This window comes from Gastrolobium bilobum, unplaced genomic scaffold (assembly GCF_033153095.1).
Source record: "Gastrolobium bilobum isolate Gb01-03AN ecotype WA unplaced genomic scaffold, APGP_CSIRO_Gbil_v1 utg4095, whole genome shotgun sequence".
NCBI lineage: Eukaryota > Viridiplantae > Streptophyta > Magnoliopsida > Fabales > Fabaceae > Gastrolobium > Gastrolobium bilobum.
The window spans coordinates 65,384-87,560 of NW_026898132.1; the positions used below are offsets into that span (position 1 = coordinate 65,384).

The 22,177-nt window shown below is 35.0% G+C and overlaps 2 protein-coding genes across 3 annotated transcripts; one reads left to right on the forward strand and one right to left on the reverse strand.

Annotated features, from left to right (window-relative positions):
- The first annotated feature begins 9,697 nt into the window (after positions 1–9,697).
- On the forward strand, positions 9,698–12,270 carry LOC133313056 (uncharacterized). 2 transcript variants are annotated; one of them, XM_061514365.1, is made up of 2 exons: positions 9,698–9,861; positions 11,788–12,270. In XM_061514365.1, the coding sequence occupies exon 2, from the start codon at positions 11,800–11,802 to the stop codon at positions 11,998–12,000; it is 201 nt and encodes a 66-aa protein (XP_061370349.1). In that variant the 5' UTR covers positions 9,698–9,861; positions 11,788–11,799; the 3' UTR covers positions 12,001–12,270. The 2 variants fall into 2 exon arrangements, with proteins under 2 accessions (XP_061370349.1, XP_061370348.1); XM_061514364.1 differs by having other exon boundaries at positions 9,712–9,861; positions 11,784–12,270.
- A 6,023-nt stretch (positions 12,271–18,293) lies between these two features.
- Positions 18,294–21,193, reverse strand: LOC133313025 (protein indeterminate-domain 7-like). Its single transcript, XM_061514328.1, has 3 exons — positions 20,390–21,193; positions 19,882–20,278; positions 18,294–19,431 (listed from the first exon to the last, which is right to left on the reverse strand). Exons 1-3 carry the CDS (start codon positions 20,610–20,612, stop codon positions 18,444–18,446), a joined length of 1,608 nt encoding a protein of 535 aa, XP_061370312.1. The 5' UTR covers positions 20,613–21,193; the 3' UTR covers positions 18,294–18,443.
- Positions 21,194–22,177: the final 984 nt, after the last annotated feature.

Consider the following 22,177-nt stretch of genomic DNA (forward strand, 5'->3'; position numbering starts at 1 on the left):
TGGCTATGAAAAGCGCGTACCGGAAATGTGCTGCGAAAAATATAAGAAAAATATGATAAATCTTGTAAAATTGAGTAGGTTCAGAATCCTAAGTTTGGGATTAAAATGCTAAGCGTGGCTATTTTTGTTAATACTGTGTGTTTGATGTTAAGTGAGCTATATATGACTTTTGGGCTCAAAACCCTAGGTTATTCTATTCCTACGTGACCTTTGGAGGCTGATCAGCCCTTTGGTACTGTTCTATTGCTGGTCACCTTGAACCTTGTGAGCCAAGTGGCCTTTTCTTCCTTGTTCTTCATTGAATCTTCTCCCAAACACTTGAGTGAGTAAGGGCTGGCCTTGGTGGTGAGTAGGGAACCTCTTTCTTAGTTTAGATTCAGAGTTTGTGAAGCTTAAGGGGCTGTGATTCTGAGTTGTGAGGGTGAAGCCTTTGTTCTTGTCTTTTGTGTGGTCAAGAAGTGATCTTTGGTCCAAAGAACCAACCTGGGTGTGTCAAATTCGTATGTTGTTGAAGTCAGAGCCTTGGAGCTAAGTTTGGAGCTCCAAGTTACCTTATTTTCGGAGTCTTGGTGCCTTGCAGGTATTCATGATCATCCTTTGTGCATTTTGAGGTTTTAAGCTTACTTAATCGGTTAATAAGTGAAACTTTAACCATTTGAGTAAATGAATGTGTTTTTGGGTTCATAACATGTTGGTGGTTATCTGTTTAGGGATTCATTGGACTCCCAATCACTTTTGGATCCTTAAATTTGGGATTATGCAGAAGTTGGCTCAAATTTCTGCATTCTGTTGAAGAAGTATTCGAATACTTTTCGTGTAGTATTCGAATACTTGTTCATGGTAGTCGAATACTCCTTGCAGGAGTATTGGAATACTTTTATGGGAAAAAAAAGTATTCGGATACCTTTGAAGAAGTATTCGAATACTGTAAGGTATTCGAATACAGTGAGGTTTGGTATTCGGATACTGAGGTATTCGGATACTGGGGGAAAAGTATTCGGATACTTGTGAGTATTCGAATACTTTAGTAAAAGTAATCGAATACTTTCTGGAGAGAAGGAGTATTCGAATACTACTCGTGGAGTATTCGAATACTTCCTGCATAAACAGCATGTAATGAGTTAAAATGAGTAGGAAAGACTTAATCACTTAATGTAATCTGAACTATGATTATTGATGAGTAATTATGGTATGGGTAGATTGTGATTGTGCTGTTTGTGGGCCTTGAGCTGTGTGGACTCTTGGTTTGGATAGCTAGCTTACAAGGTAAGCTTTCGTGTCCTCGGTTTAGCCATTGTTGGTTCCACCATGTCCCATGGGGGATTGTTTATATGCATGATGTTGTTTTCATGTTTTGATTATTGAAATGTTATGAAACTGTTAAGTGCAATTGCTTATGATATAAATGTGGTGTGTTGCCTATTCGGTAAGCCATGAGGTGATTCCGTAGGCAAATATAAGATGGGCTGGTACTGTGTGGGTAATAGACGTATTTCTGCACTTCTTTGATCAGTAGAATTGTTATAACACACATGACATGAATATCTGTTGCATTGCACTGATTTTGGAACTGATATTGAGATATTGCTTTTAGAACTTATATTGCACATGTAAGTGAGCTTGGGGTGGAAGATCCTTGAGGACCCCTTGTCTTACTGAGATTTCTTGTTTAGAGATCTCACCCCACGTTTGGGGAATGCTTATTTCAGGTTCAGGTAGTATGGGGATTAATGCCTCTGGCGGCAGGAGGCCAGAGCTTAGTTGATGATTATTGCTGTTATATTTATGCTGGCATGACTGGATTGGATGCTGTTTATGTTTTCTGTCATTTATGGTTATTGAGTTGAGACTTATGTTGGGCTTTGTTGCCTTATTTGGGTGAGCATGGGAGTTGTCCATGCCACTATTTTGTTAGCACTTTTAGCTTGAGTTGTATAAACTACTAGTTGGTCCGGTCTACGTGTTGTAGTTCCTTGACTAGAGACATATATCTGTTAGTTCAATTAAAGAGGTATTTCAGTTAGCTGTCTTTTGCAATTTACATACAGGCACAGTTTTATTTAAATGATTAATTAAGCAAGTTGGTAATGATAATGACGTCATAAATGAAAAGAAAAAGATATTCTGCATTTTTAATTAAGCGCAGCTTAATACGATGATATGATAACATTACCGGATATATACGGGGTGTTACAGTTTAGCTCGAGGAAAGTTTGCAAGAATTTGTATTGAATTAGACCTGGGCAAACCTCTGCAGGCTGATTATAAAATTGAGGGAAGACTGAAGAAGGTTGAATATGAAGGGCTACACTTAGTTTGCTATAATTGTGGTAAATATGGCCATCGTTCTGAGAATTGTCAATTGAAGTCTAGTCAATTGGTGAACACATCAGGTGAAGCAAGCGTGAATCATAGTGAAAGGAAGAGGATAAATATGGCCCCTGGATGCTTGTTAATAAGCAGAGCAGAAGCAATAGGAATGACACAAATCAGGGTCTTAGAAAGGAAGATTCATCAGCTCTGTTAAATCGTCAGGATGGGAGAACTAAAGGTTCAAGATTCAGTGCCCTGAAGCAAAATGAAGAGGTGGAGGAGCAGAATAAAATAGAAGAGAAGCAGGGAGGTGGGGAAGCAAGCAATCTTTCTATGAAGTATTCAGAACAAATAGTGGAAAAAAGAGAAAAGGCTGCTATCCAAGTTATTGAAACTTCTACTGCTTATATGTTGGTGGATGAAAAATCGAGTGAAGAAATCAATAGCAATGTTCACAAGGATAAGTTTAGTGAAAAATATGCAAAAGGAAGAAGTAAGAAGCAAGATAGTGAAGAAACTACTAATATGGTAGTAGATGAACAACCTATCCAGGAAGATGATCCAATATGTTGTAGCAACAAGAATTCTGAATGTAATTATGAAGAGCCCTCTTCAATCCAAATCCCAAATTCGTTGGAGAAAGAAAATAAGTCTTCAAAACAGGTGCTTCACTCTCTAGATGAATTGAAGAAACCTGCCTCAAAGCCTCCTGATGGTTCAATCAAAATTAGAGAAGCTTCCAGCAATCAGGAAAGAAGAGTTTCTTTGAGTCAGACAAAGATGGGGAATAAACCAAGAAATCCGAAGCAGAAGGTATTTTCGAAACCTGCAAACAACTTTAATAGTTTTTAATGTCTTTGCTTTTTTGGAATGTGAGAGGAGCGGCCAACAAGGATTTGTGGCATGCTCTAAAGTTGAAAATTAGAAAGTATAGAATTGGTTTGGTTTTTATGTTTGAACCAAGAACCCAAAGCCTAACCTGTCATAAACTGATGAAATTTGTGGGGTTTGATGGCTGTTGGTTTGAAGAAGCTCAGGGGTTTTCAGGAGGTATATGGGCTATCTGGTCATCCAAAATTTTGCAGGTTGATATTTTATCTCAAGCAAAACAGTATATGCATTTGAAAATAAAGGTTCAGGGTCAGACCCATTTTCTTTGTACTAATGTTTATACTAGTCCTAGGGAAGCTGAGAGGCATCAACTTTGGAATGAGTTAAGGGACATAGGAAATAATTGCTCGGAGCCTTGGATCATAGGGGGAGATTTTAATGAAATTGCTAGGATGTATGAAAAGAAAGGGGATAGTCCACCTGATTTGAACAAATGTGCTCTTTTTAGTTCAGTCCTTAATGATTGTAATGTTTCTGATCTTGGTTATAAAGCATCCCCCTTTGGGGTAGTTTGGATAGAGTCTTTAAGAGACTAGATCGAGTGGCTGCAAATTTAACTTAGAGATTGGAGTTTGAGGAGGCTAAAGTCACTAATTTACCTAGATTGCAATCAGATCATAATCCTGTTCTGTTGGACTTATGGGATATAAAATCTGAGAAGTCTAATAGACCTTTCCGGTTTGTGGCAGCTTGGCAAGATCACCCAGAATTTAATCAGTTTTTTGGGTCAACATAGAGTAATTCTTTTGATATACCTTATATGCTTCTAAGGTTTATACCAGCTGTTAGGGATTGGAATAGGAGAGTATTTGGGAATATTCAGAGGAAAAAATGGAACTGATGAAAAATTAGAGCATATCCAAAATAAGAGGGTTCAGTTTGATACGGAGAGACTTGGTAGGATGGAAAATATTTGTCAGATGGAGATTTCACAAATTTTAAATGAAGAGGAAAAGCTATGGTTTCAAAAGTCAAGACAACAGTGGATTAAAAATGCGGACAGAAATACTAAATTCTACCATCTTAGTACAATTGTTCGTCGGAGCACCATCAAAATAACAAGACTTAAGGATGATGGGAATAGATGGATTACATGTCCGGATGAGCTGAAGAACAATGCCTGCAATTTTTATCAGAAGCTTTTTACTGAGGAGAATACAAATAGAAGATGGTTGAATTCAGAAAATTTATGGCCTCAAATGTCTCATGAGGACAAATTGAATCTAGATAAATGGCCTTCTCAACAGGAAATTCATTGTGCAATCTTTGACATGGGCAGCCTCAAAGCCCCAGGTAGAGATGGTTTCCCTGCAATTTTTTTCCAGCGAAATTGGGAAGTGGTGAAGGATCAGGTGTGTAACCTTGTAAATTCTGTTTGGGAATACCCTGAAATTATCTCGTCCATCAATTCAACACTATTGGTTCTTATCCCAAAGAGTCAGTCACTTTCTCATATAAGCCAGTTTAGGCCCATCTCCCTATGTCCGGTTATTTATAAAATAATAACAAAAATTCTGGTGTTGAGGTTAAAGCCAATAATCATGAAGATGATTTCCCTTATTCAGGCCAGCTTTGTCCCCCATAGGCATATTCAAGATAATATCATAATTGCCCAAGAAACCATGCATACAATGCATCGGATGAGAGGGAAGAAAGCCTTCATGGCTATTAAGGTTGATCTTGAGAAGGCTTATGATAGATTAAATTGGAATTTTCTGAAGAATACTATGCAGGAAATGAGTTTACCCCGGAAGATGGTGGACATTGTAATGCAAGCTATCTCTTCTCCTAAAATTAATATGTTGTGGAATGGAAATTTGACAGAGGATTTTCAGCCTTCCAGAGGCATAAGATAGGGAGATCCACTCTCACCTTATCTTTTTGTAATGGGAATGGAAAAATTATCTCATATAGTGGGTACAGCAGTCAAAGGGGGTTTGTGGAATCCTATCAGAATTGGGAAGGAGGGGCCTCAGATTTCTCACTTGATGTTTGCTGATGATTTAATGCTTTTTGCGGAGGCAAAAGTAGATCAAATTCAGGTAATTTTAAAGTGCTTAGATTTATTTGAGGAAATCTCAGGTCAAAAAGTTAGTGTTCAGAAGACAAATATTTTCTTTTCAAAGAATACCTCTGAAGATGCGGCAAGAAATATATCAGAAATTTGTAATTTCAAGAAGGTTAAAAATGTAGGGAGATACTTGGGGGCTTGAGGCAACACGGCTGAGTAAAAAAAGAATCATACAAGGCAACAGTGGACAGAGCTAATGATAAGTTAAATGGTTGGAAGTCAAATTGTTTGTCTCAAGCATGTATAATTACTCTTTCTCAGTCAGTCCTTGCTACTATTCCTTATTTTCAAATGCAAGCAGGTGGTATTCCTAAATCTGTGTGTATGGAAATAGAAAAAATTCAAAGAAAGTTTATTTGGGATGACAAAGAGGGTAAGGTGGTGTTTGGTTGGGAGCTTTTCAGCGGATATCTATGTTTCTCAAGTATGACTTTTAGAAATACCATGTTTGTTTCAACGTATTTTCACCAAAAATCCATCTATCCAATTTGTCTGGATTTATGAGAAACATAGATATCCACACTGTTTAGAAACCCAATTTGAAGGTGGGATTTTTCGAAAAACCGGTTATCTGGCTTTTAATGCACTGTTGATTTCATAAAGTTACCTAATTTTCCCAGTAAAGTTTTTCCCCACCAAACAACTTTTTTTACATTTTTCTACCTATCTCACTTTATCTATCTTTCCAATCATTTCTCTATCTATTACATTTCCCTACTATTCCAAAAAAATTTCCTCAACCAAACGCCCCCTAAAAGACATATGCATCTAGTTGATTGGGAAACAATTACAAAGCCAAAGATTAAAGGTGGGTTAGGCTTAAAGAAGCTACACATCATGAATGAGGTTTTCATGGCTAAGCTAGCTTGGGAGATTTTTTCTCAGCCTAATGCTCTTTGGGTTCAAGTGCTCCGAGCAAAATATGCTCATGGTAGAGATGGGGTTAATATGTTCATATCGAAAACAAGAGATTCTAAAACTTGGAAGCAAGTTTGTAATAGCTGGAAAAAGCTAGAAGAGCTATTAGTGTGGGAGATTGGTGATGGTAATTCAACTCTTTTTTAGAAAGACAAATGGGCTAGCAATTCAGGGAGACTTCTTGACCAAGCTGTTCATCCAATTGAGTGGGAGGATGTTAATAAAACAGTGAATTATTATGTGAATGAGCAAGGTAATTGGAAGGTGGAGGAGCTTAGAAGGTGGCTGCCACAAGAGGTTATCAACCAAATCAGGAGCTTTCTTCCTCCATATTGCAGTGATGGTGCTGATAGGTTGTCTTGGCGTGTCCCTGGTTTTCTCCGAATATCAGTTAAAGGTTTGTATACTGCATTCTCGAATTCTGATATGCAGAGTAAAATTCCTGAGTTGTGGAAAGCAATATGGAATTGGATGGGACCTCGGAGAATTAGATTATTTTTATGGAAGGTGGGACATGATAAATTTCCAACTAAGAGCAGATTAAATAAAATTAATTTGGGTGATGCAATTTGCCCAATTTGCAATCAAGAAGTTGAAAGCACTTTACATTTGTTAAGAGACTGCTCTTTAATCAGAAATGTCTAGTTAAAGTTGTCTCCTCAATTGGTTGGTTCTTCCTTTTTTGATCTTAACTTGCAGGATTGGCTAATGGCTAATTTAAAGAACTACTCAACCGGTTGTTTCAACTTGTACTGGATGTTGTTATTTGGTGTTATGTGTTGGAAAGCTTGGTCTTAGAGAAATGAAATTCTCCACGCTGCAGGAGGAATTGATAGCAGGTATAAGATTGAGATTATAATTTCTTATGCTAAGGAGGTGTTTTTAGCTTGTGAATCGGGTAATAATAGAATTTGTGATAGATCTATTCCAGCAATCATGATTAGATGGGAGCCTCCTGAGCCTGGGTGGATCAAAATAAATACTGATGGGGCTTCCAGAGGTAACCCGGGTAGAGCTGCTTGTGGTGGTCTGATTCGTGGTCCAGACGGTAAGTGGTTGGAAGCTTTCTCTTACAGGGTGGGTTATTGCAATGCAATTACTGCTGAATTGTGGGGTATTCTGAAAGGGCTGGAGAGAGCTTGGGGAGGTGGATGGAGGAAGATTATTATTGAAAGTGATTCAGCTTATGCTATCACTTTGCTCACCAAACCAGGTGATGCATCCTATGAGTCTCATTTAGTGACTCGTATACGAGAATGGCTTTTAAAAGATTGGTCGGTTCAATTGTTACATACTTACAGGGAAGGTAATATTTGTGCAGACTGGTTAGCTAATCTTTCGCTGGAGAATTCTGATCAATAAGATTTTACTGTATTTCAGTTTCCCCCTCTTGAGATTAGATGGTTGTATTTTTCTGATTTTAGCTCTGTTCACAGGGCTAGACACTCCCTGATGTAATTTTTTGTTTTTTTGTGTTTATTTAGGGGCATAGCCCCTCACCAAAAAAAACAAGAATCAATTTACAAATCTATAGCAACTAGTCGCGCCCAAATAAGACGCATTAGGATGATGACACGTGGCAGTCAAAAGTCAATAGTTATTTAACTAGGGTGTTGGCATCAAGTGATTTTTTTTTTTTTCCACATAACTTTTTAAGATCTATGCAATAACATTTATGCCACCACAAAAGCATTTTATTTCCCAAAAACAGGACAACATTTATTTATTTGCTGGGAATGTTTCTAATCATCATAGTGGTTTCCTCTCCATCCACACATGTAACATCCCGAGCGCTGACGAGGGCGGGGAGTGATAGCCAGTGCAAAGAGGCACGGACAAGGAACGGCTCCTGACAGGCTTCCAGCGGGGGTTACATGCATGAATGAATCGAATCGACACCCGAAAAAGAGGGATTCCAAAGATTGTGCAGGTGTGAGACTGCACAATTTGGGAGAGCTTATAAGAATTAATTGGTACTACCTATACTAACAAGATGCATCTACTTTTCTGTAGCCCGGATCGGAAGAACTCCACAATTAAGCGTGCTTGACTTGGAGCAATTCTGGGATGGGTGACCTTCTGGGAAGTTTTCCCGGAAAGTGTGCGAGTGAGGACAAAGCACACTGAAAAGTCTCGTGTTAGTATGTGGGGATAGTCATTGATTCTTGAAGCAGTCGGGCGTTACAACACATATAGGCAACAAATGACAACAATAACAATATTTTTTTTATGGAAAGCCCTAGAGTACTAAACTTGTTGCTGAAAAAATCGTTGTTTCAGAAACTAACAATGGCAAAAAAGGAGTGCCAAATTGCTAACTTGGGTTAATTGAAGCTGGTGAACCTGGGTAATAGACACAGGTGATGAAGTTCTTATGAAAGAGACGAAGAGACGAGGAAGTAATACTATTAAAGTGGCAAAACTAGGCCAAGAAATCGATGACACGTGTTGCAGTTCATCATGTTGGTTCAGGGGCTTCTAGGTTTAAACGTTCTTGTTGTTATGGCTCAATTGTTGCAAATTCAAACTATGTTTGTGGGAGACAGAACTTCAACTCAAATTTCAACTTAAATAACATCATTCACATTTGCAAAGCTAAAATTGTCAAACGGGATACAAGGAAGCATTTTTTGGGAAAGTTTTTTTAGCAAATCCCCTCTAAATCAAACGCATAGCTTTCGAAAAGTTATGTGGAATGAAAAAAATATCTTATTCAAACACCCGAGTTAAAAGTTATAGCCTTCCGAAATTTTACGGAAACATATCCCAAATTCAAAAAAAATTTGTAAAGTATTTTAACCAAATCCCCTTCAATGAGATGTTATTGCGTAATCTCGAAAAGTTATGTAGAATAAAAAAAATTACCTGATTTGGACACTGGAATCAAAATTATGGCCTTCCAATGTTTTATGATTTTTTGTGCCATGTGTCAATGTCGGATGCGTCGCGCTTGAATAGTGCGCGACCCAGCACCCTAATGCGCCTTATTTTCGCACCCTATTTTTGCCTAAATGGTTGTTATAGATCGATAAATTGATTTCAAAATGTTACGTTTTTGTACGTTCTTATTTGAATAATAATATTTAAATTTTTTTGCCCACGACTTTTTGCCATTTTAAGTGAAATTATCGTGTCTTTGTGCATTTTTGTTAAAATGTAAAAGGCCAGCTAATAAATACTAAAATAATTTCATTTCATTTAAAATGACACAAAATTGTATATTTTAAATTTTTTTATAAATATAAAAGAAGAAGGTTATACTTAGAACCTTTTACAACTAATTTTTTTTTTTACTTTTGAATAAATATTAAATTAACGATTACAGCCTTTGATTTAATTTTGATTCAAAATAAAAAACAAATGACAATAATAAGTTATAAGACCTCTCCTATACATCAAATATAATTTTTGTTCCTACATTTTAGTTTCTAGGAATGTAATTGGAGTTTGTATGTGTATTGTTGTCAAGCCAAACAGAAGCCTTAGCTCGTGGAAAGAAACGACATGTCGTTTTTCTACATCCACACAGCGCAACCTTATTTCTAGATTTGAGGTAAAGGGAAACATAGTAGAGCATTAGATTCATCGCGTCCCTTTTGTTTCGCTCTTCAAATATCATTTTGAAGGTTTCATCTTTGAGGTGGATCGAGCTCCCTTTTCAATTTCAGGTTAGATTATTATTCATTTTGCTCCTTTTTTTTTTCTTTAGAACTTTAAACTTCTATATAAATTGTACATGCCATCGAAATTTTCAAAATTTGATCCTTTTTTATGAGAGAATGACCTCTGTTTTAGGCTCAGAATGAAAACCAAAGAAGAGAATAAAATAATTCCTGAACAGTTTAATCAAGATATGAATTGGGGGAAAATTATGTTTTGGTTTGGGCTTGTATAATGAGGGTTGCTTATGATAGTTTGTTGTTTCACAAGTTAATACTGGAAAGTCAAAACTAAATATGTAACTTAAGTTCCATGAACTTGCTTCCTTCATGGGCTTGTTTGCCAATGATCAAAAGGAGGAGTTTTGATTAATGTCTTGCTTCAACTAACTTAATGTCAAAATGATTTTTTTTTTTCCTCATAATTTTCACTATGAAAGAGGACAAGTGAAAAAAAAAAGTATCTATTCCCATGGCATTGGAGGGATTGTTTTACAAGTCAATATTGTAAAGTTTTGATTACAGGTATAGCTCATTAGACTGATTACTGCTGTGAAATATTGGAATTAGTAAAGGAAAAAAATAAAATATTTCTTGTATTGAAGCCGTTGTGACTTATGGCATGCAATTCTTAAGTGTAATAACGGAGAAATACTAGCTATCTGTCTTCCAAAGAGTCATAGTCGCAATGAACCACAGTTGTTATTTGAAATTGATTCTGATCTACCTTCAAAACCAAATAATTTGATTCTGGGTGCATTTGAGGTTTAAAGTTATTTACTAAAGTTCTAGTAAATATCATTTTATCATTGGCTAGCTTCAAGGAAGGCAAATTCACATTAGGTGATGGGGAGAGTTACAATTTTCTCTCTGATGTTGCCTTTGTGCTCTTTTCTTTCGTACTATCATTTCATGTCAGCGGATATCTTTAGATCTTCGTTAGGTGGTTGCCAACTGTATAGGTTCCAGGTTGATTACATTATTCTCAAAATTTTAATAGAGATAAAGGCCTACGTACAGAATCAACAAGGTTTTGGTGTTTGAAAGAATTAAAAGGTGAAAAAGAATCATATTGTACACCATAGGTTCAACTACTATAACAAAAAACATTTCTCAGGAACAGAGAAAATTAACATCGGTGGTCTCAGTTTAAACCCTGCTTTTGATCATTTGCAAAGGAAAATTATATTTTATGGTATCTAGGATTTCAAATTGTAGAGGCTTCTCTAATGTGAAGTATATGCTAGTCTTGTGGTTGAGCACTTTGATGGGAATGGATGGAATACAACCACAACCAATCCTTATCCCACTAGGTGGGGCCGGCCACATGAATCCATTGATGCTATTGTGGTCTGTCAAATACCAAAATTTCAACAAAATCATTTATCATAATGTATGGAATATGTTTTTATAATGATATCAATTCTAGTATTGTGTCAAGACCTTCACCTTCTGAAAGGGATAAGTCTTATGTGAGTTTGTTTTTTGGTTTGGGTATCCGGTATCCCAATGTTCAGGTCATTCCACAAAAGCTTAATCTGAGTAGTTTAAAATATTTGGCAAGAATGCATGCTATAGAAAGAGAAGTTCCATAATTCTCTTTTTGGACTTGATATATTACTTCATGCATATCCTTTTTTTTTTTCCTTATGATTTATGCATACCATATTTTCCTCCTGGAAGTTGTTTTACAATCGCTTGTAATACCAAACAAACTGTTAAACAATGGTTTTAAGGCATCATGATCTCTACTACCTTCCCAGAAGCAGTGAGTAGGAGGAAGTGCTTTATTTTATTTTATTTACGTTTAAATGTTCTTGATTGATGGAAACCACGGTGTTGTGGCATGCCATGATCATACTATGTTGGTGTCATGATTCATGAACTTATTTGGTTTGGAAGGTGGCATTAGTTTGACTTGATTTTTGCAGGTAGTCCGTCTTAGATATGGCAGTAAAACCAACAGTTGCATTGAGAGCTATCCTTGTTGGAGGCATAGCAGCATTTGCTAAAATAGCAGGTGCAATGAAGGCCGCAGGTGGCATAAAAATGGGTGCAGCTGCAGCTGCCGTGACAGCAGCAGCAACTGCTGCAGTGACAGGGTCAAAACAAGAGCAAAAAGATGATTCTCAACAGTCTCCAAAATAATCATCTGTATCTTTTTTTTTTTTATTTTTTTTTTCAGTCTCACATTGTCTGCTGGTAAGTTTATGTAGCTTAGTTGAATATTCCCTGAGTTTAATTGGAAGAAAGAGGCCATATAATTAGAGTCTTGACGGATAGTGATGTAATAACCTCTTCAAGCCTTTGTGATAAAGAGTACATTAAATTTATAGAGTTCCTGAACTTTTAGATGAAGCTACGGATTTCTGAGACAAACTCTCAGCTGAGTAGTGTTGTGAATTGGATTTTGTAAACCTGATTTTGCAGTGAAGCAATTTCTATTTTTTGAATATTATTGATAAATTTATTTGTAAATGTATATTTAAGGTTGTTTGGATTATATTGCAAAAAAAGTAAATAAATAAATAAAATTGGAAAACTGTAAAATATACATTCCATCGGAGTTTTTATGAGAGAAGTGAATTGACTAGTTAATTCATGCCAATTGAGCTATGGTCACACTATTCCATCTAACCAATTTTTTTGGGTAGAAGCCGTGAATACGAATACGATGGGCCATTGGATTTGTGACCAGAAGCCCCATTTGAAATCTCAAGTAGAGTTGCAATTTGGAAATCGCTTTTTCTTTTTGCTATGCAACTAGAATTTTTTGACCAAGTCAGAATTTGTCAAAATTGAAATATAGTTGTTTCTTGTTAGATATGCTAAAGTGGTGAAAGCCATTCATTATGCAAGAGGAAATAACAATATCAACTTATTCTAAAATTTCTAACAAAATTGGGCCTTCCCTTACCTTGTTTGGGATATTCCTTCCCTAATCTATATTTTATGTAAAAACATATACATATTTTTAACAAGAATTTGGTAAAAGATTTGTAACTGTCAAATTTTTCTTTTCTTTTTCAAGTATTACAATTTACAAGCACCACTATCATGCATAATTCTTTAAGAAAAAAGAAAGAAATAAATCACATAATATGCCTGCTTTTTGTAATAAAAACTCTAAGCTCTCGTTTCAATTCATGAACATAGATTTGTCACTTTATTGATGGGGAAAAAACCTAGAACTTGTTACATGATATAGACGGAACAAATCTTCAGTGCATCAAGAGTACCCAAATGGGTACTCTTTTTTTTTGTAATGTGAAAAGTTTTCTCTCATTTGAATCCAACTTTTAATTTATTCTTCTATTTAAGTTCTAAAAACTTTCTCTTTATGAATAAGATGTACCTACATCTCATGCACCGAAAATTTGTTCATATAGACGATGTGATAAGAGGAAGTAAGCAATAAGAGGTTAGTCAAACATGAATAAAAAAATTGGCATTTTTTTTTTGGCCAAAGGAAAGGGAGGGACAGCATCTTTTTAGTCTTCTACAATGACAAGTCAACTAGGATTATGGCTCTATATATGCCCATCATTAAAAAAAAAAATGCAAAAAACAAACAAAATCCCTTCATTCATTCTGGCAACTCTCAGCTTTTAGAGGTACCACTATATACTCTCTCTTTTTTTTTTTGCCTTCTACTTCTAATTGAAACTGCCAGACAAAAAGCACCCCAACAAAGCACATCAACAGCCAATACAAACAGCAACTTAGAGGAATATATGGCCATGGGGGAGTGTGCTTTTTTTTGCTCTTCGTGCTCTAGCTTAGTAGCTAGCTAGCCCACCACCCTTTCCTTTTTGTTGTTTATTTGTCCCTGCCCCTTCCTTTTCTCACAAAGAAATCTAAGCACTAGCATAAAAATGACAAACATCCAATTACCATATCATTTAATTATCTCCATGGCCAAAATATAAATAAATTATAGAAACCCCCTTCATATAAAGCTAGAAGAATAACACTGATATCTTAAGTTTAAAGATGATTGGTATTATACAGCAATGTCTACTATGCTTCACTTTAGAGGTGGAGTGGAGCAACCATGCTTAACACAAATGACCTGTAATAACAAGTTCTATCACTAGTTCTGTTTTATATGATTTTTTTATAATATTTGTTAAAACTGGAGTATGTACTTTTTGCTTTTATTAATCCTAACGTTTCTTTTGGCCCGAAAACGTCATAAGGTGTTGATTTGGAAAACTCCATTTCCATTGCTGCGACACGGGATATGATCAGAAGTGTGACAATGACTATTTTGTCAGGAGAGTCCATGGAGTGAACCCTTGCGCCAGCGGATCACTGTCAATGGACTAAGTTATTTTAATTGTAGCAAGTGAGTTCGACACCAAATCTTAACAAAATTTAAGATTTTGAATTTATGAATCTATCTCTATACATACACTTCACTTAATCCATTATAAATTAATATGGAACTCATTACTCTTGAATATAAGCTCCAAATAACAGAAAGAGAAAGGGGAAGGGAGGATTGTAAATTCACAAACCATTTATTGATTTTAATAAGATAGTGGCTGACAAGGACAGAACAATTGAACATGCACCGGAAAAAATCAAAGTGATCAGATTTGAAAACTTCAGGCGAGAGAAACCATTCTGACATCTTCAAAGAAAGTAACAAAATTGACTGAACATGGCTATAGCCCATTCATACCAATTCAAAACTCTGTACTATAATATTTTCAAAAAAAAAAAAAATCAAAACAAAACTTTGTACAAAATTGGTTGTTTAGTGCAATGTTATTAAATCCAGCTCGACTTTTCAGTTGATCCGAAAATCGGTAAACCCATAATTTAACCAATTTGAGTTAGCTAACGAAGAGACTATGCAATCGAACCGGTGAGAATTAATTTGACTAAGCTAGTTTTTGATAAAAGTGATTACCAGTCAATTTTTGTTAATCGGATCGTCATGCATTTTATTTTATTTTGAAAAAAAAATTAAAGTGAAACAACGTCATTTTTTAAGCAACGACCAAATGCAAAATTTCTAAGTTGGATTGCACTATTTTCAATTCACATATACACATATCAATCACGCAAAAAATAAAACATGATTAAACATTTAAACAATGAAATTGAAATGAAAAGTGAAATTTGTAAGTAAGTTGGATTGAAATGTGAAACAGTGAAAGCATAGGAGACAAGGAGGAAGAGCTAATTTGAAATTTGAAATGTGATATTAATTTCATTTTTTTATGGATAATTTTTTTTTCTGAATTAGGGAGAGCATAAGTCCGAAAAAATAAATTACCAAGATGCAAGACTTCTATAGTTATGAAAAGTAAGTAAATGTTCATCGAGTAAACTGATCATTTGAGGAGATTGATTGAAGATGATGATATTCTCTTCCATGCCAAGGCCTTGTTTTGTAAACTGATTTGCACATTTATTATGAGACATAATTTTGGATAATTTTAGATAGACCTAATTATGGATTTTGCTAGACAATATAGAAATTATTATAAAAAAATTTGAGTATAAAATACAAATTTATATACATCTATTCGGATCATGCGGTTCAACTAGTAGCTCGTTGTTAAACTGGTGACTCAATAACATAGTACCCTAGATGAATGGATGACCTATATATTGGGATTTAATAACATTGGTTTAGTGTTTGAGGGTGGTTTAGTGGAACATTGAATATATTATATTAGAACACCTGATAATATGTGTGTTATTGTATTCTTCCTTAAATATTTTTTTATGTTTTGATTCCTTGACAATTGTTTTTAGTACACTCGCTCATTCTTTAATTCTTTCCTTCTCATATGTAAGACGAAAGTGTCATGTGTAAGATGAAGGCTCACTATATTAGAACATTGGGATTCAGAGGAATCCTTCGCTACAAAGATGTTTTGCCTTTACAAAAACCAGTGAAACTAGCTAGGGGCGCCAACGGCACTTTCAAAGCTCCTTATCGTACCTATATCTGCATTGACCTAATATATCAAATAAATAAGGAGAAAAACTACTCTTATGTTACATGTGATAAATTTTTCTCTTACACATCCTTCGATAACTGTGCCTTCTTTTTTTTTCTTTTCTTTTTATTTTTCAGATAGTGGAGCCCACAAGTTAATCTTCATGACATGAGATAACTTATCTCCTTTAACATGAAATTAATAAAACTCATAAATAAATAGGGTAAAGGTCGTAGAGATAACCACCTGTCTCACACTTTCCATATTATAAAGTTGCTACTCAAACAATTATTATACTAATGATACCTCCAATAATACATCTCGTATATATTTTATTCTTTTGAACATTTATCAAGTAAATTTTTAATTTTTTGGGTGCAAGTGTACTAGCTAATTTTGTCTTGTTACTAGCATATAAAAAAATAAAAAATAAACTAGCTGTAAATAAAACGAAAGGTCAATTTTTATTGTCACTTTTATTTCACTTTGAAAGTACTGTATATATTATATAATGTTCAATATGTGTAGACACACACACACACATATTATATAATAACAGCTTTTATCTTTTGTTAGAAAAAAAAATTGGCCAGTGGATGCAAGGGATCGATCGTCTCTCGGGATTGAAAATCCACTTGTGCCCACATCAGGTATCAAAGAGCATCTTTTTTTTTTTTTTTTCTGGGTTTTAATTTCACAAAAATCACAACTTATTTAAACAAGGCGAACATTTTATTGATGCATATGTATCATATTTAGGAGTCCTCCCCATCACAAAGAATCCAATGCTTTTTCATGTACCCTACCCTTTTAAGAAACTTTACACTCGGAGCACATGTGCACTTCCCCGTGATCAAACTTTTCTATGTATATATATTATTGTTGCTCTATGAACATGTGCCGCCAAGTTTTGTTGTTTTGTCTTCATGTTTCGGTTCTGATCTTGTATTTGGCTATTCGACCTTACTCAAATTGTCAAAGACATAAGATTAATTATTTTAAGAACGTATTTGTTTCGACATTTTGAATTCAGTTTAAGTGATGACTAAAGGAAATAATAATTTTGGCAGAAATCGTAGTTGGAATAAATCTTCGTGAAGGTGAAGAATATCCACCTTGTGAATATGAAGATTCAAAGCTATACAAGCACAGTCCATTTTCATAATTACCAAAATTAATAACGAATTAATGATGAACGGTGAAATGATTTTTTTTTTTTGAAATACTGAAATGATTTTGATATCAGGCATTAGAATTTAGAAAATAAATGTGATTCCGAATTTTACAAAAACACGATATTACATGTACTTCACCTAAAATTATGAGCAATTTTAAAATAAATATAGTAATCCTTTTAAACAAGGATTTTCCTTTTATATTTTCGGAGACTCATGTATTATTGTGTTGAACCGAAAAAAAACATCCAATGACATAGAAGGTCTGATAGAATTAGTTCTTGCTTCACAACAAAAGTATGCATTCTCTGATAGAAAGTCCCAACTTTGATAAATCTCACAAGCATAAACCCACTTATAATTTGTAATAATAAACTCCTTTTTTGGGGTGAATTGCATTCAATCATCAACGTCCATTTTAGTTTTTAGCTATGAAGTTTTTAAATTTAATAAAGGAGAAAAGGAAATTAAAAAAAATATATTATTAGATAGATCGAATCTCTTAAACTTACTAAACAATCTATAAAATACTAATACCTTATCTATCTACTTTCTCGAACATCGATGTGTATACTGATGGATGCACTATAAAGAATAAAAAATTGAAATAAAATCTTTCACCAAAAAAAAAATGGAAATAAAAGAGAGTGCAAGAAGTAATAACTAATTACCTTATGCTATGTCTATCACAACAAATATACCTCATATTGATCCAACGGAAAGAAATAATAAAAGACTAAATATTCCCAAAACATAATATCTAGAATAATTATAAATTACATCCCAGACTTAGAAGTTTTAAAAATGGGTAGTTATACGAAAACATTATCTATTTTAATATCCATATTAATACACAAAACCTCGCTATCTATATGGTCACTTTTAATTTAAAAAATTATAGAAATATATAAAATTAGGCCATCAAAATTGAATATTGTTTTGTTATAATTCCCTGTCCCTACTATTTTACATATCACAAACACATACTTTTAACCACTCTCTCAATTACTCATGAAAAATATTTTATAAAATTCAAACTTAATTGAATATTGTTTATTTTCTTAAACTTGCTTTTTGCTAGTATAAGTAAAACGAACACCATAACCATGTAACTAATTATTCTACTTAAATTTGATTAGTATCGTTTGAATTTGACATTCAGATATTAAGAACAAACGCCACTAATTTCTTTGATTGATATAATAACATTAAAACGTCGTTTTACCACCGAGTATTTTTATAATTCATCTATATATGAACACGAGTTTTGCAAAATAAGTACATAAGGAATGAAAATATTGGGATCTATTCCGAAAGGTCCCTTCCCTTTGGGAAGATTGACAAGATCATAAACAAAAATTAAACTAAAAAAAGGTGGGAAAATTAAAAATTATATAGATTACTAAAAGAAAAAGAAAAAGAAAAAGAAAATCCATATATATATGTATATATGGAGCTAACCTTGCCATGGCTTTTGAGATTGGTTTTGTTGATCATTCATGCAGTTTCCAATGCCAGCAATGCTGAGAATATCACTATGAGAGAGGGGCCTAAGACCCAAGAAATCTCTGGTCAAGCCTTCGTTTCCACCACCGCCACCGCCACTGCCACCGTCATCAGCAAGATAGGTGGCGGTGGTTGTTTTTGAAAGGGTGTGATCATGCAAGTTCTCATCATTCTTGGAATTAAGAATGCCACCAAATGTGTCATCAAAAGTTGTTCCTTCAAAGGCAGAAGGAGAAGAAGAGAAAGAGTTGAGAACATCATGAAGAAGGGAAGGATGAACACCAGAAGCAGAAGAAGAGACAGCAACAGCTTTATTCCCATAAGGTGTTAAGCAATGGCCAAAACCTGTAGCGGTAGCAGTAGTAGTTGTAGAACATGGTGTCATCTGGTCTTGTTGGTCACGTGAGGACAAGTTCAAACAAGAATCAGCTGACACGTGAGTCTGTTGGTGGGGCCTGAGCATGGTTGGTGAGGAACCAGTTCTGCTGCTCATGGTTGCACCCATCTGAGCGGCTTTCTGCAACAATGCTGTAGCTGACATGTGTGGGGAATGAGTTGTTTGGTAAGTAGCAGCTGGAAGAGTGGGACCAAGGCTAGGGTTAGGGTTTTCTCGGTGATGGGTTTGTGAAAATTCTTGGTCCAATCTTTGTGAGAAGATTGATGAGGTTGAGGAGAGATCAGCACTTGTAGGTGGGCCAAGCCATGGGGGTATTTCTGGCCTAAGATTGAAATTTTGCTGCTGCTGATGATGCTGATGCTGGTGTTGCTCTTTTTTCAATGAGAAAGTGTGAAGGTCTTGGGGATTGAATTGGGTTTGGGTTTGGGTTTGGAGATTTATGTGATGAGAGGATGAAGGGTTGGTTGTGCTTGTGATGGCTCTTGCACTTTCCTCTGCTAATGCATCACAGAAAGCTCTGTGGGTTATGAAACTGTCTCTCCTGGATGTCATAAAACAAAAACACAAAAATACAAAACCAGCATATGTTACTAAAGTGCTATGACAGACACAGTGTAGAAATATTGACCCTCTCTTTCTCTCTCTTATCTTTCCAACATTTTTTTATAACTTTGTGAAAGTACTAAAAGACAGATACATAGTCCATATATTAGCTGGTGCATTAAAAATTTACCACACTAGGAATTTCTGCTCTCTCTCTTCAGGGAAGGAATGAGGGATTATGGGAGAATACTATATCAATGTAATGAATGTCTCTTCAGTGTAACATCTTCTCTAATATTGTAAGAAGGGATAAAGAATATGTGAAAGTATATAATTATTAATTCGAATACCCATAAAAGATTAATGTGAATTTCAATTCATGTTAGTGAACCTCTGATTCAAATCCTAAAAACTGGACTGATCTCATTGATTCAGGTTGGTTAGTTACCTTGAGAAGAGGGTTCCACAGTCACATCTGTACTCCCTTGTGCCACAGGTCTTGGAGTGAGCTTTCCAATCTGATTGAACCGCATACCTCTTTGAGCACTTATCACATTTCCACTTCTTCTCACCGTGCTTTCTGCAGAAGTGCTTCTTGATCCCAGTTAGATCCCCCAGGGCCCTTGATGGGTCATGGTGCACACAAGTTGTTTCTGGACACACATACACCTTCTTCCTCACCTCTTTACTTGTTCTCTGCTTCAGCTTCCATGGCAAGTTATGCCCTCTTCTATGAAGTTGAAGATTCTGATCTCTTTGAAACCCTTTGTTACAGATCTCACACAAAAACCTATTAGTTGCCATAAGACTCTTTGGGGACATGGATATGACCTCAGCATCAGGGTCTGAATAAAATGAAAAAGAAAAAGAAGAAGAAAAAGAAAATTAGACTCATTATAATTCAGAGAAACAAGACAGTGACATATTCATCAAACCAAAACAAAAAAGAAACAAACCTGGGTTGCCAGGAAGGTTTCTCTTTCTCTTTACTGGTTGAGTCTGAGTTGGTTCAGGTGGAGCCAAGTTATATTGTTGAGGGTAACTTGTACCAATTTCGGTTCTGTTGTTGCCTGATGAAACACTAGCTTCACCGGATGCACAAGTCAAATTTGACATGTTCTCCTCCACTACTGGTTGTTGTTGCTGTTGTTGTTGGTGAAACATCAAACCTTTCATCATCTTTTGCTTAAAAGTTTAAGAAACCTAATAAGGTTTTGTTATGGGCCATAGATCTTGGTTTTTTCATAGGTTGGAAGGTTTCTGGGATCTAAGGACAAACCTTTCCGAAAACAGAAATGGAAAAAGAAAAAAAAGGAAGAAGCTAGACTACAGTCTACACAGCATAGACTGGAGAGAGAAAGAGAGAAAGAACAGAAACAGAACAAAGAAAGAAGAAGAAAAAAATGATATTCAACTTAGGATAGTGTCTGAAATCCCAGCAAATAAAATAAAATATGAAAGTTTTGAGAGAGCACTCTCTCTATCTATCTCTCTATGAAGCAAGCAACTCCCCACAAGAAACGTTGACGGTTTGGTGCTAGTTTGGCACCGACCCAAGAGACAAGTTTTGTTTTTGGATAGAGAAGAAGAAACAAGAGAGAGTGTGATAAAGAGAAGTGAAGCTGAAGCAGGGTGGTGGTGTAGCCGCAATCCGCATTTCCCTCCTTTCACGGTTCGAAGAAAACCATGTTTGATAATATTACCAAGAAAATCCAACGTTAGCCACACAAATATGAACAAAAATATAGACTCAGTTGTTTAACCATTAAACTCAAGAGAGAGAGAGAGATGTGGATGATGAGATGAGGGTACCTCTCTCAGGTTGTCCAAAACCACAAACCCAAGGGGAACCCTACGGCTAACTCTGACGTTGCGCTTTCTGTCTTTTCCTCTGTTCTCTTTATTTATTTTTCATTTTTTTTAATATTTCAATTCATTCACTGTTTCACGAATAATTCAATTCCGGATTAATCTTAAAATTAAAGTTTTAAATTCTTTTAAAAATGAAAGTAATATAAAGAATCGAATACATGCTCTCATCCCACTGTTTAATTACTTAACGTTAATTAAATTATTATCATTTGATTATGTTCTTTTTTTAAACCCCGGAAGAAAAAAATTAAAAATATAATTTCTTTCTTTATTCCATGCGTTTTTGCTTTATAAAAAGTTTAATTTTTGTTGCTAAAAAAACTTTTATTCAAATACACCCTTCTTGCCTTTCCCTTCTCTCGTAAAGTAAGCACAAAAAAGGGAGCCAAAAAAAAGCAACCACAAAAAGAGAGTATCATTTGTATACAGAGATAGATATATTGATAAATGGATAGATAGAGAGTGAGAGAACTTCAATTCTATTACGAGAAATGTTTTTTTGAAGTTACATAAAATTTTTTATCTCACGTCACATATACATCACAATCCAAGTCAGTATTTTTTTTTTCTTTTTTCTTTTCTTTTAACCGTGAGACCTACCCAATTATGTCTCTACATGAGATAATATTATCTCATGTAGCATGAGAAAAACATTGTCCTTCTCTTATTTAACGTAATAATGGCTAAGGCCCTTCTAGTTCTCGGCTTTCTACATTTTGCAGCGACATGATTGAATCGTTGATTAAATTTTCTAACAAGCATGGCTAAAAGCTTTCCCCTCCTTGATTCTTTTTTTATTTATTAATTCTCTGTATTTAATTCATAGTTCTTTTTCATCATCGTTCATTTCATTATCATTGTAACTATTGACT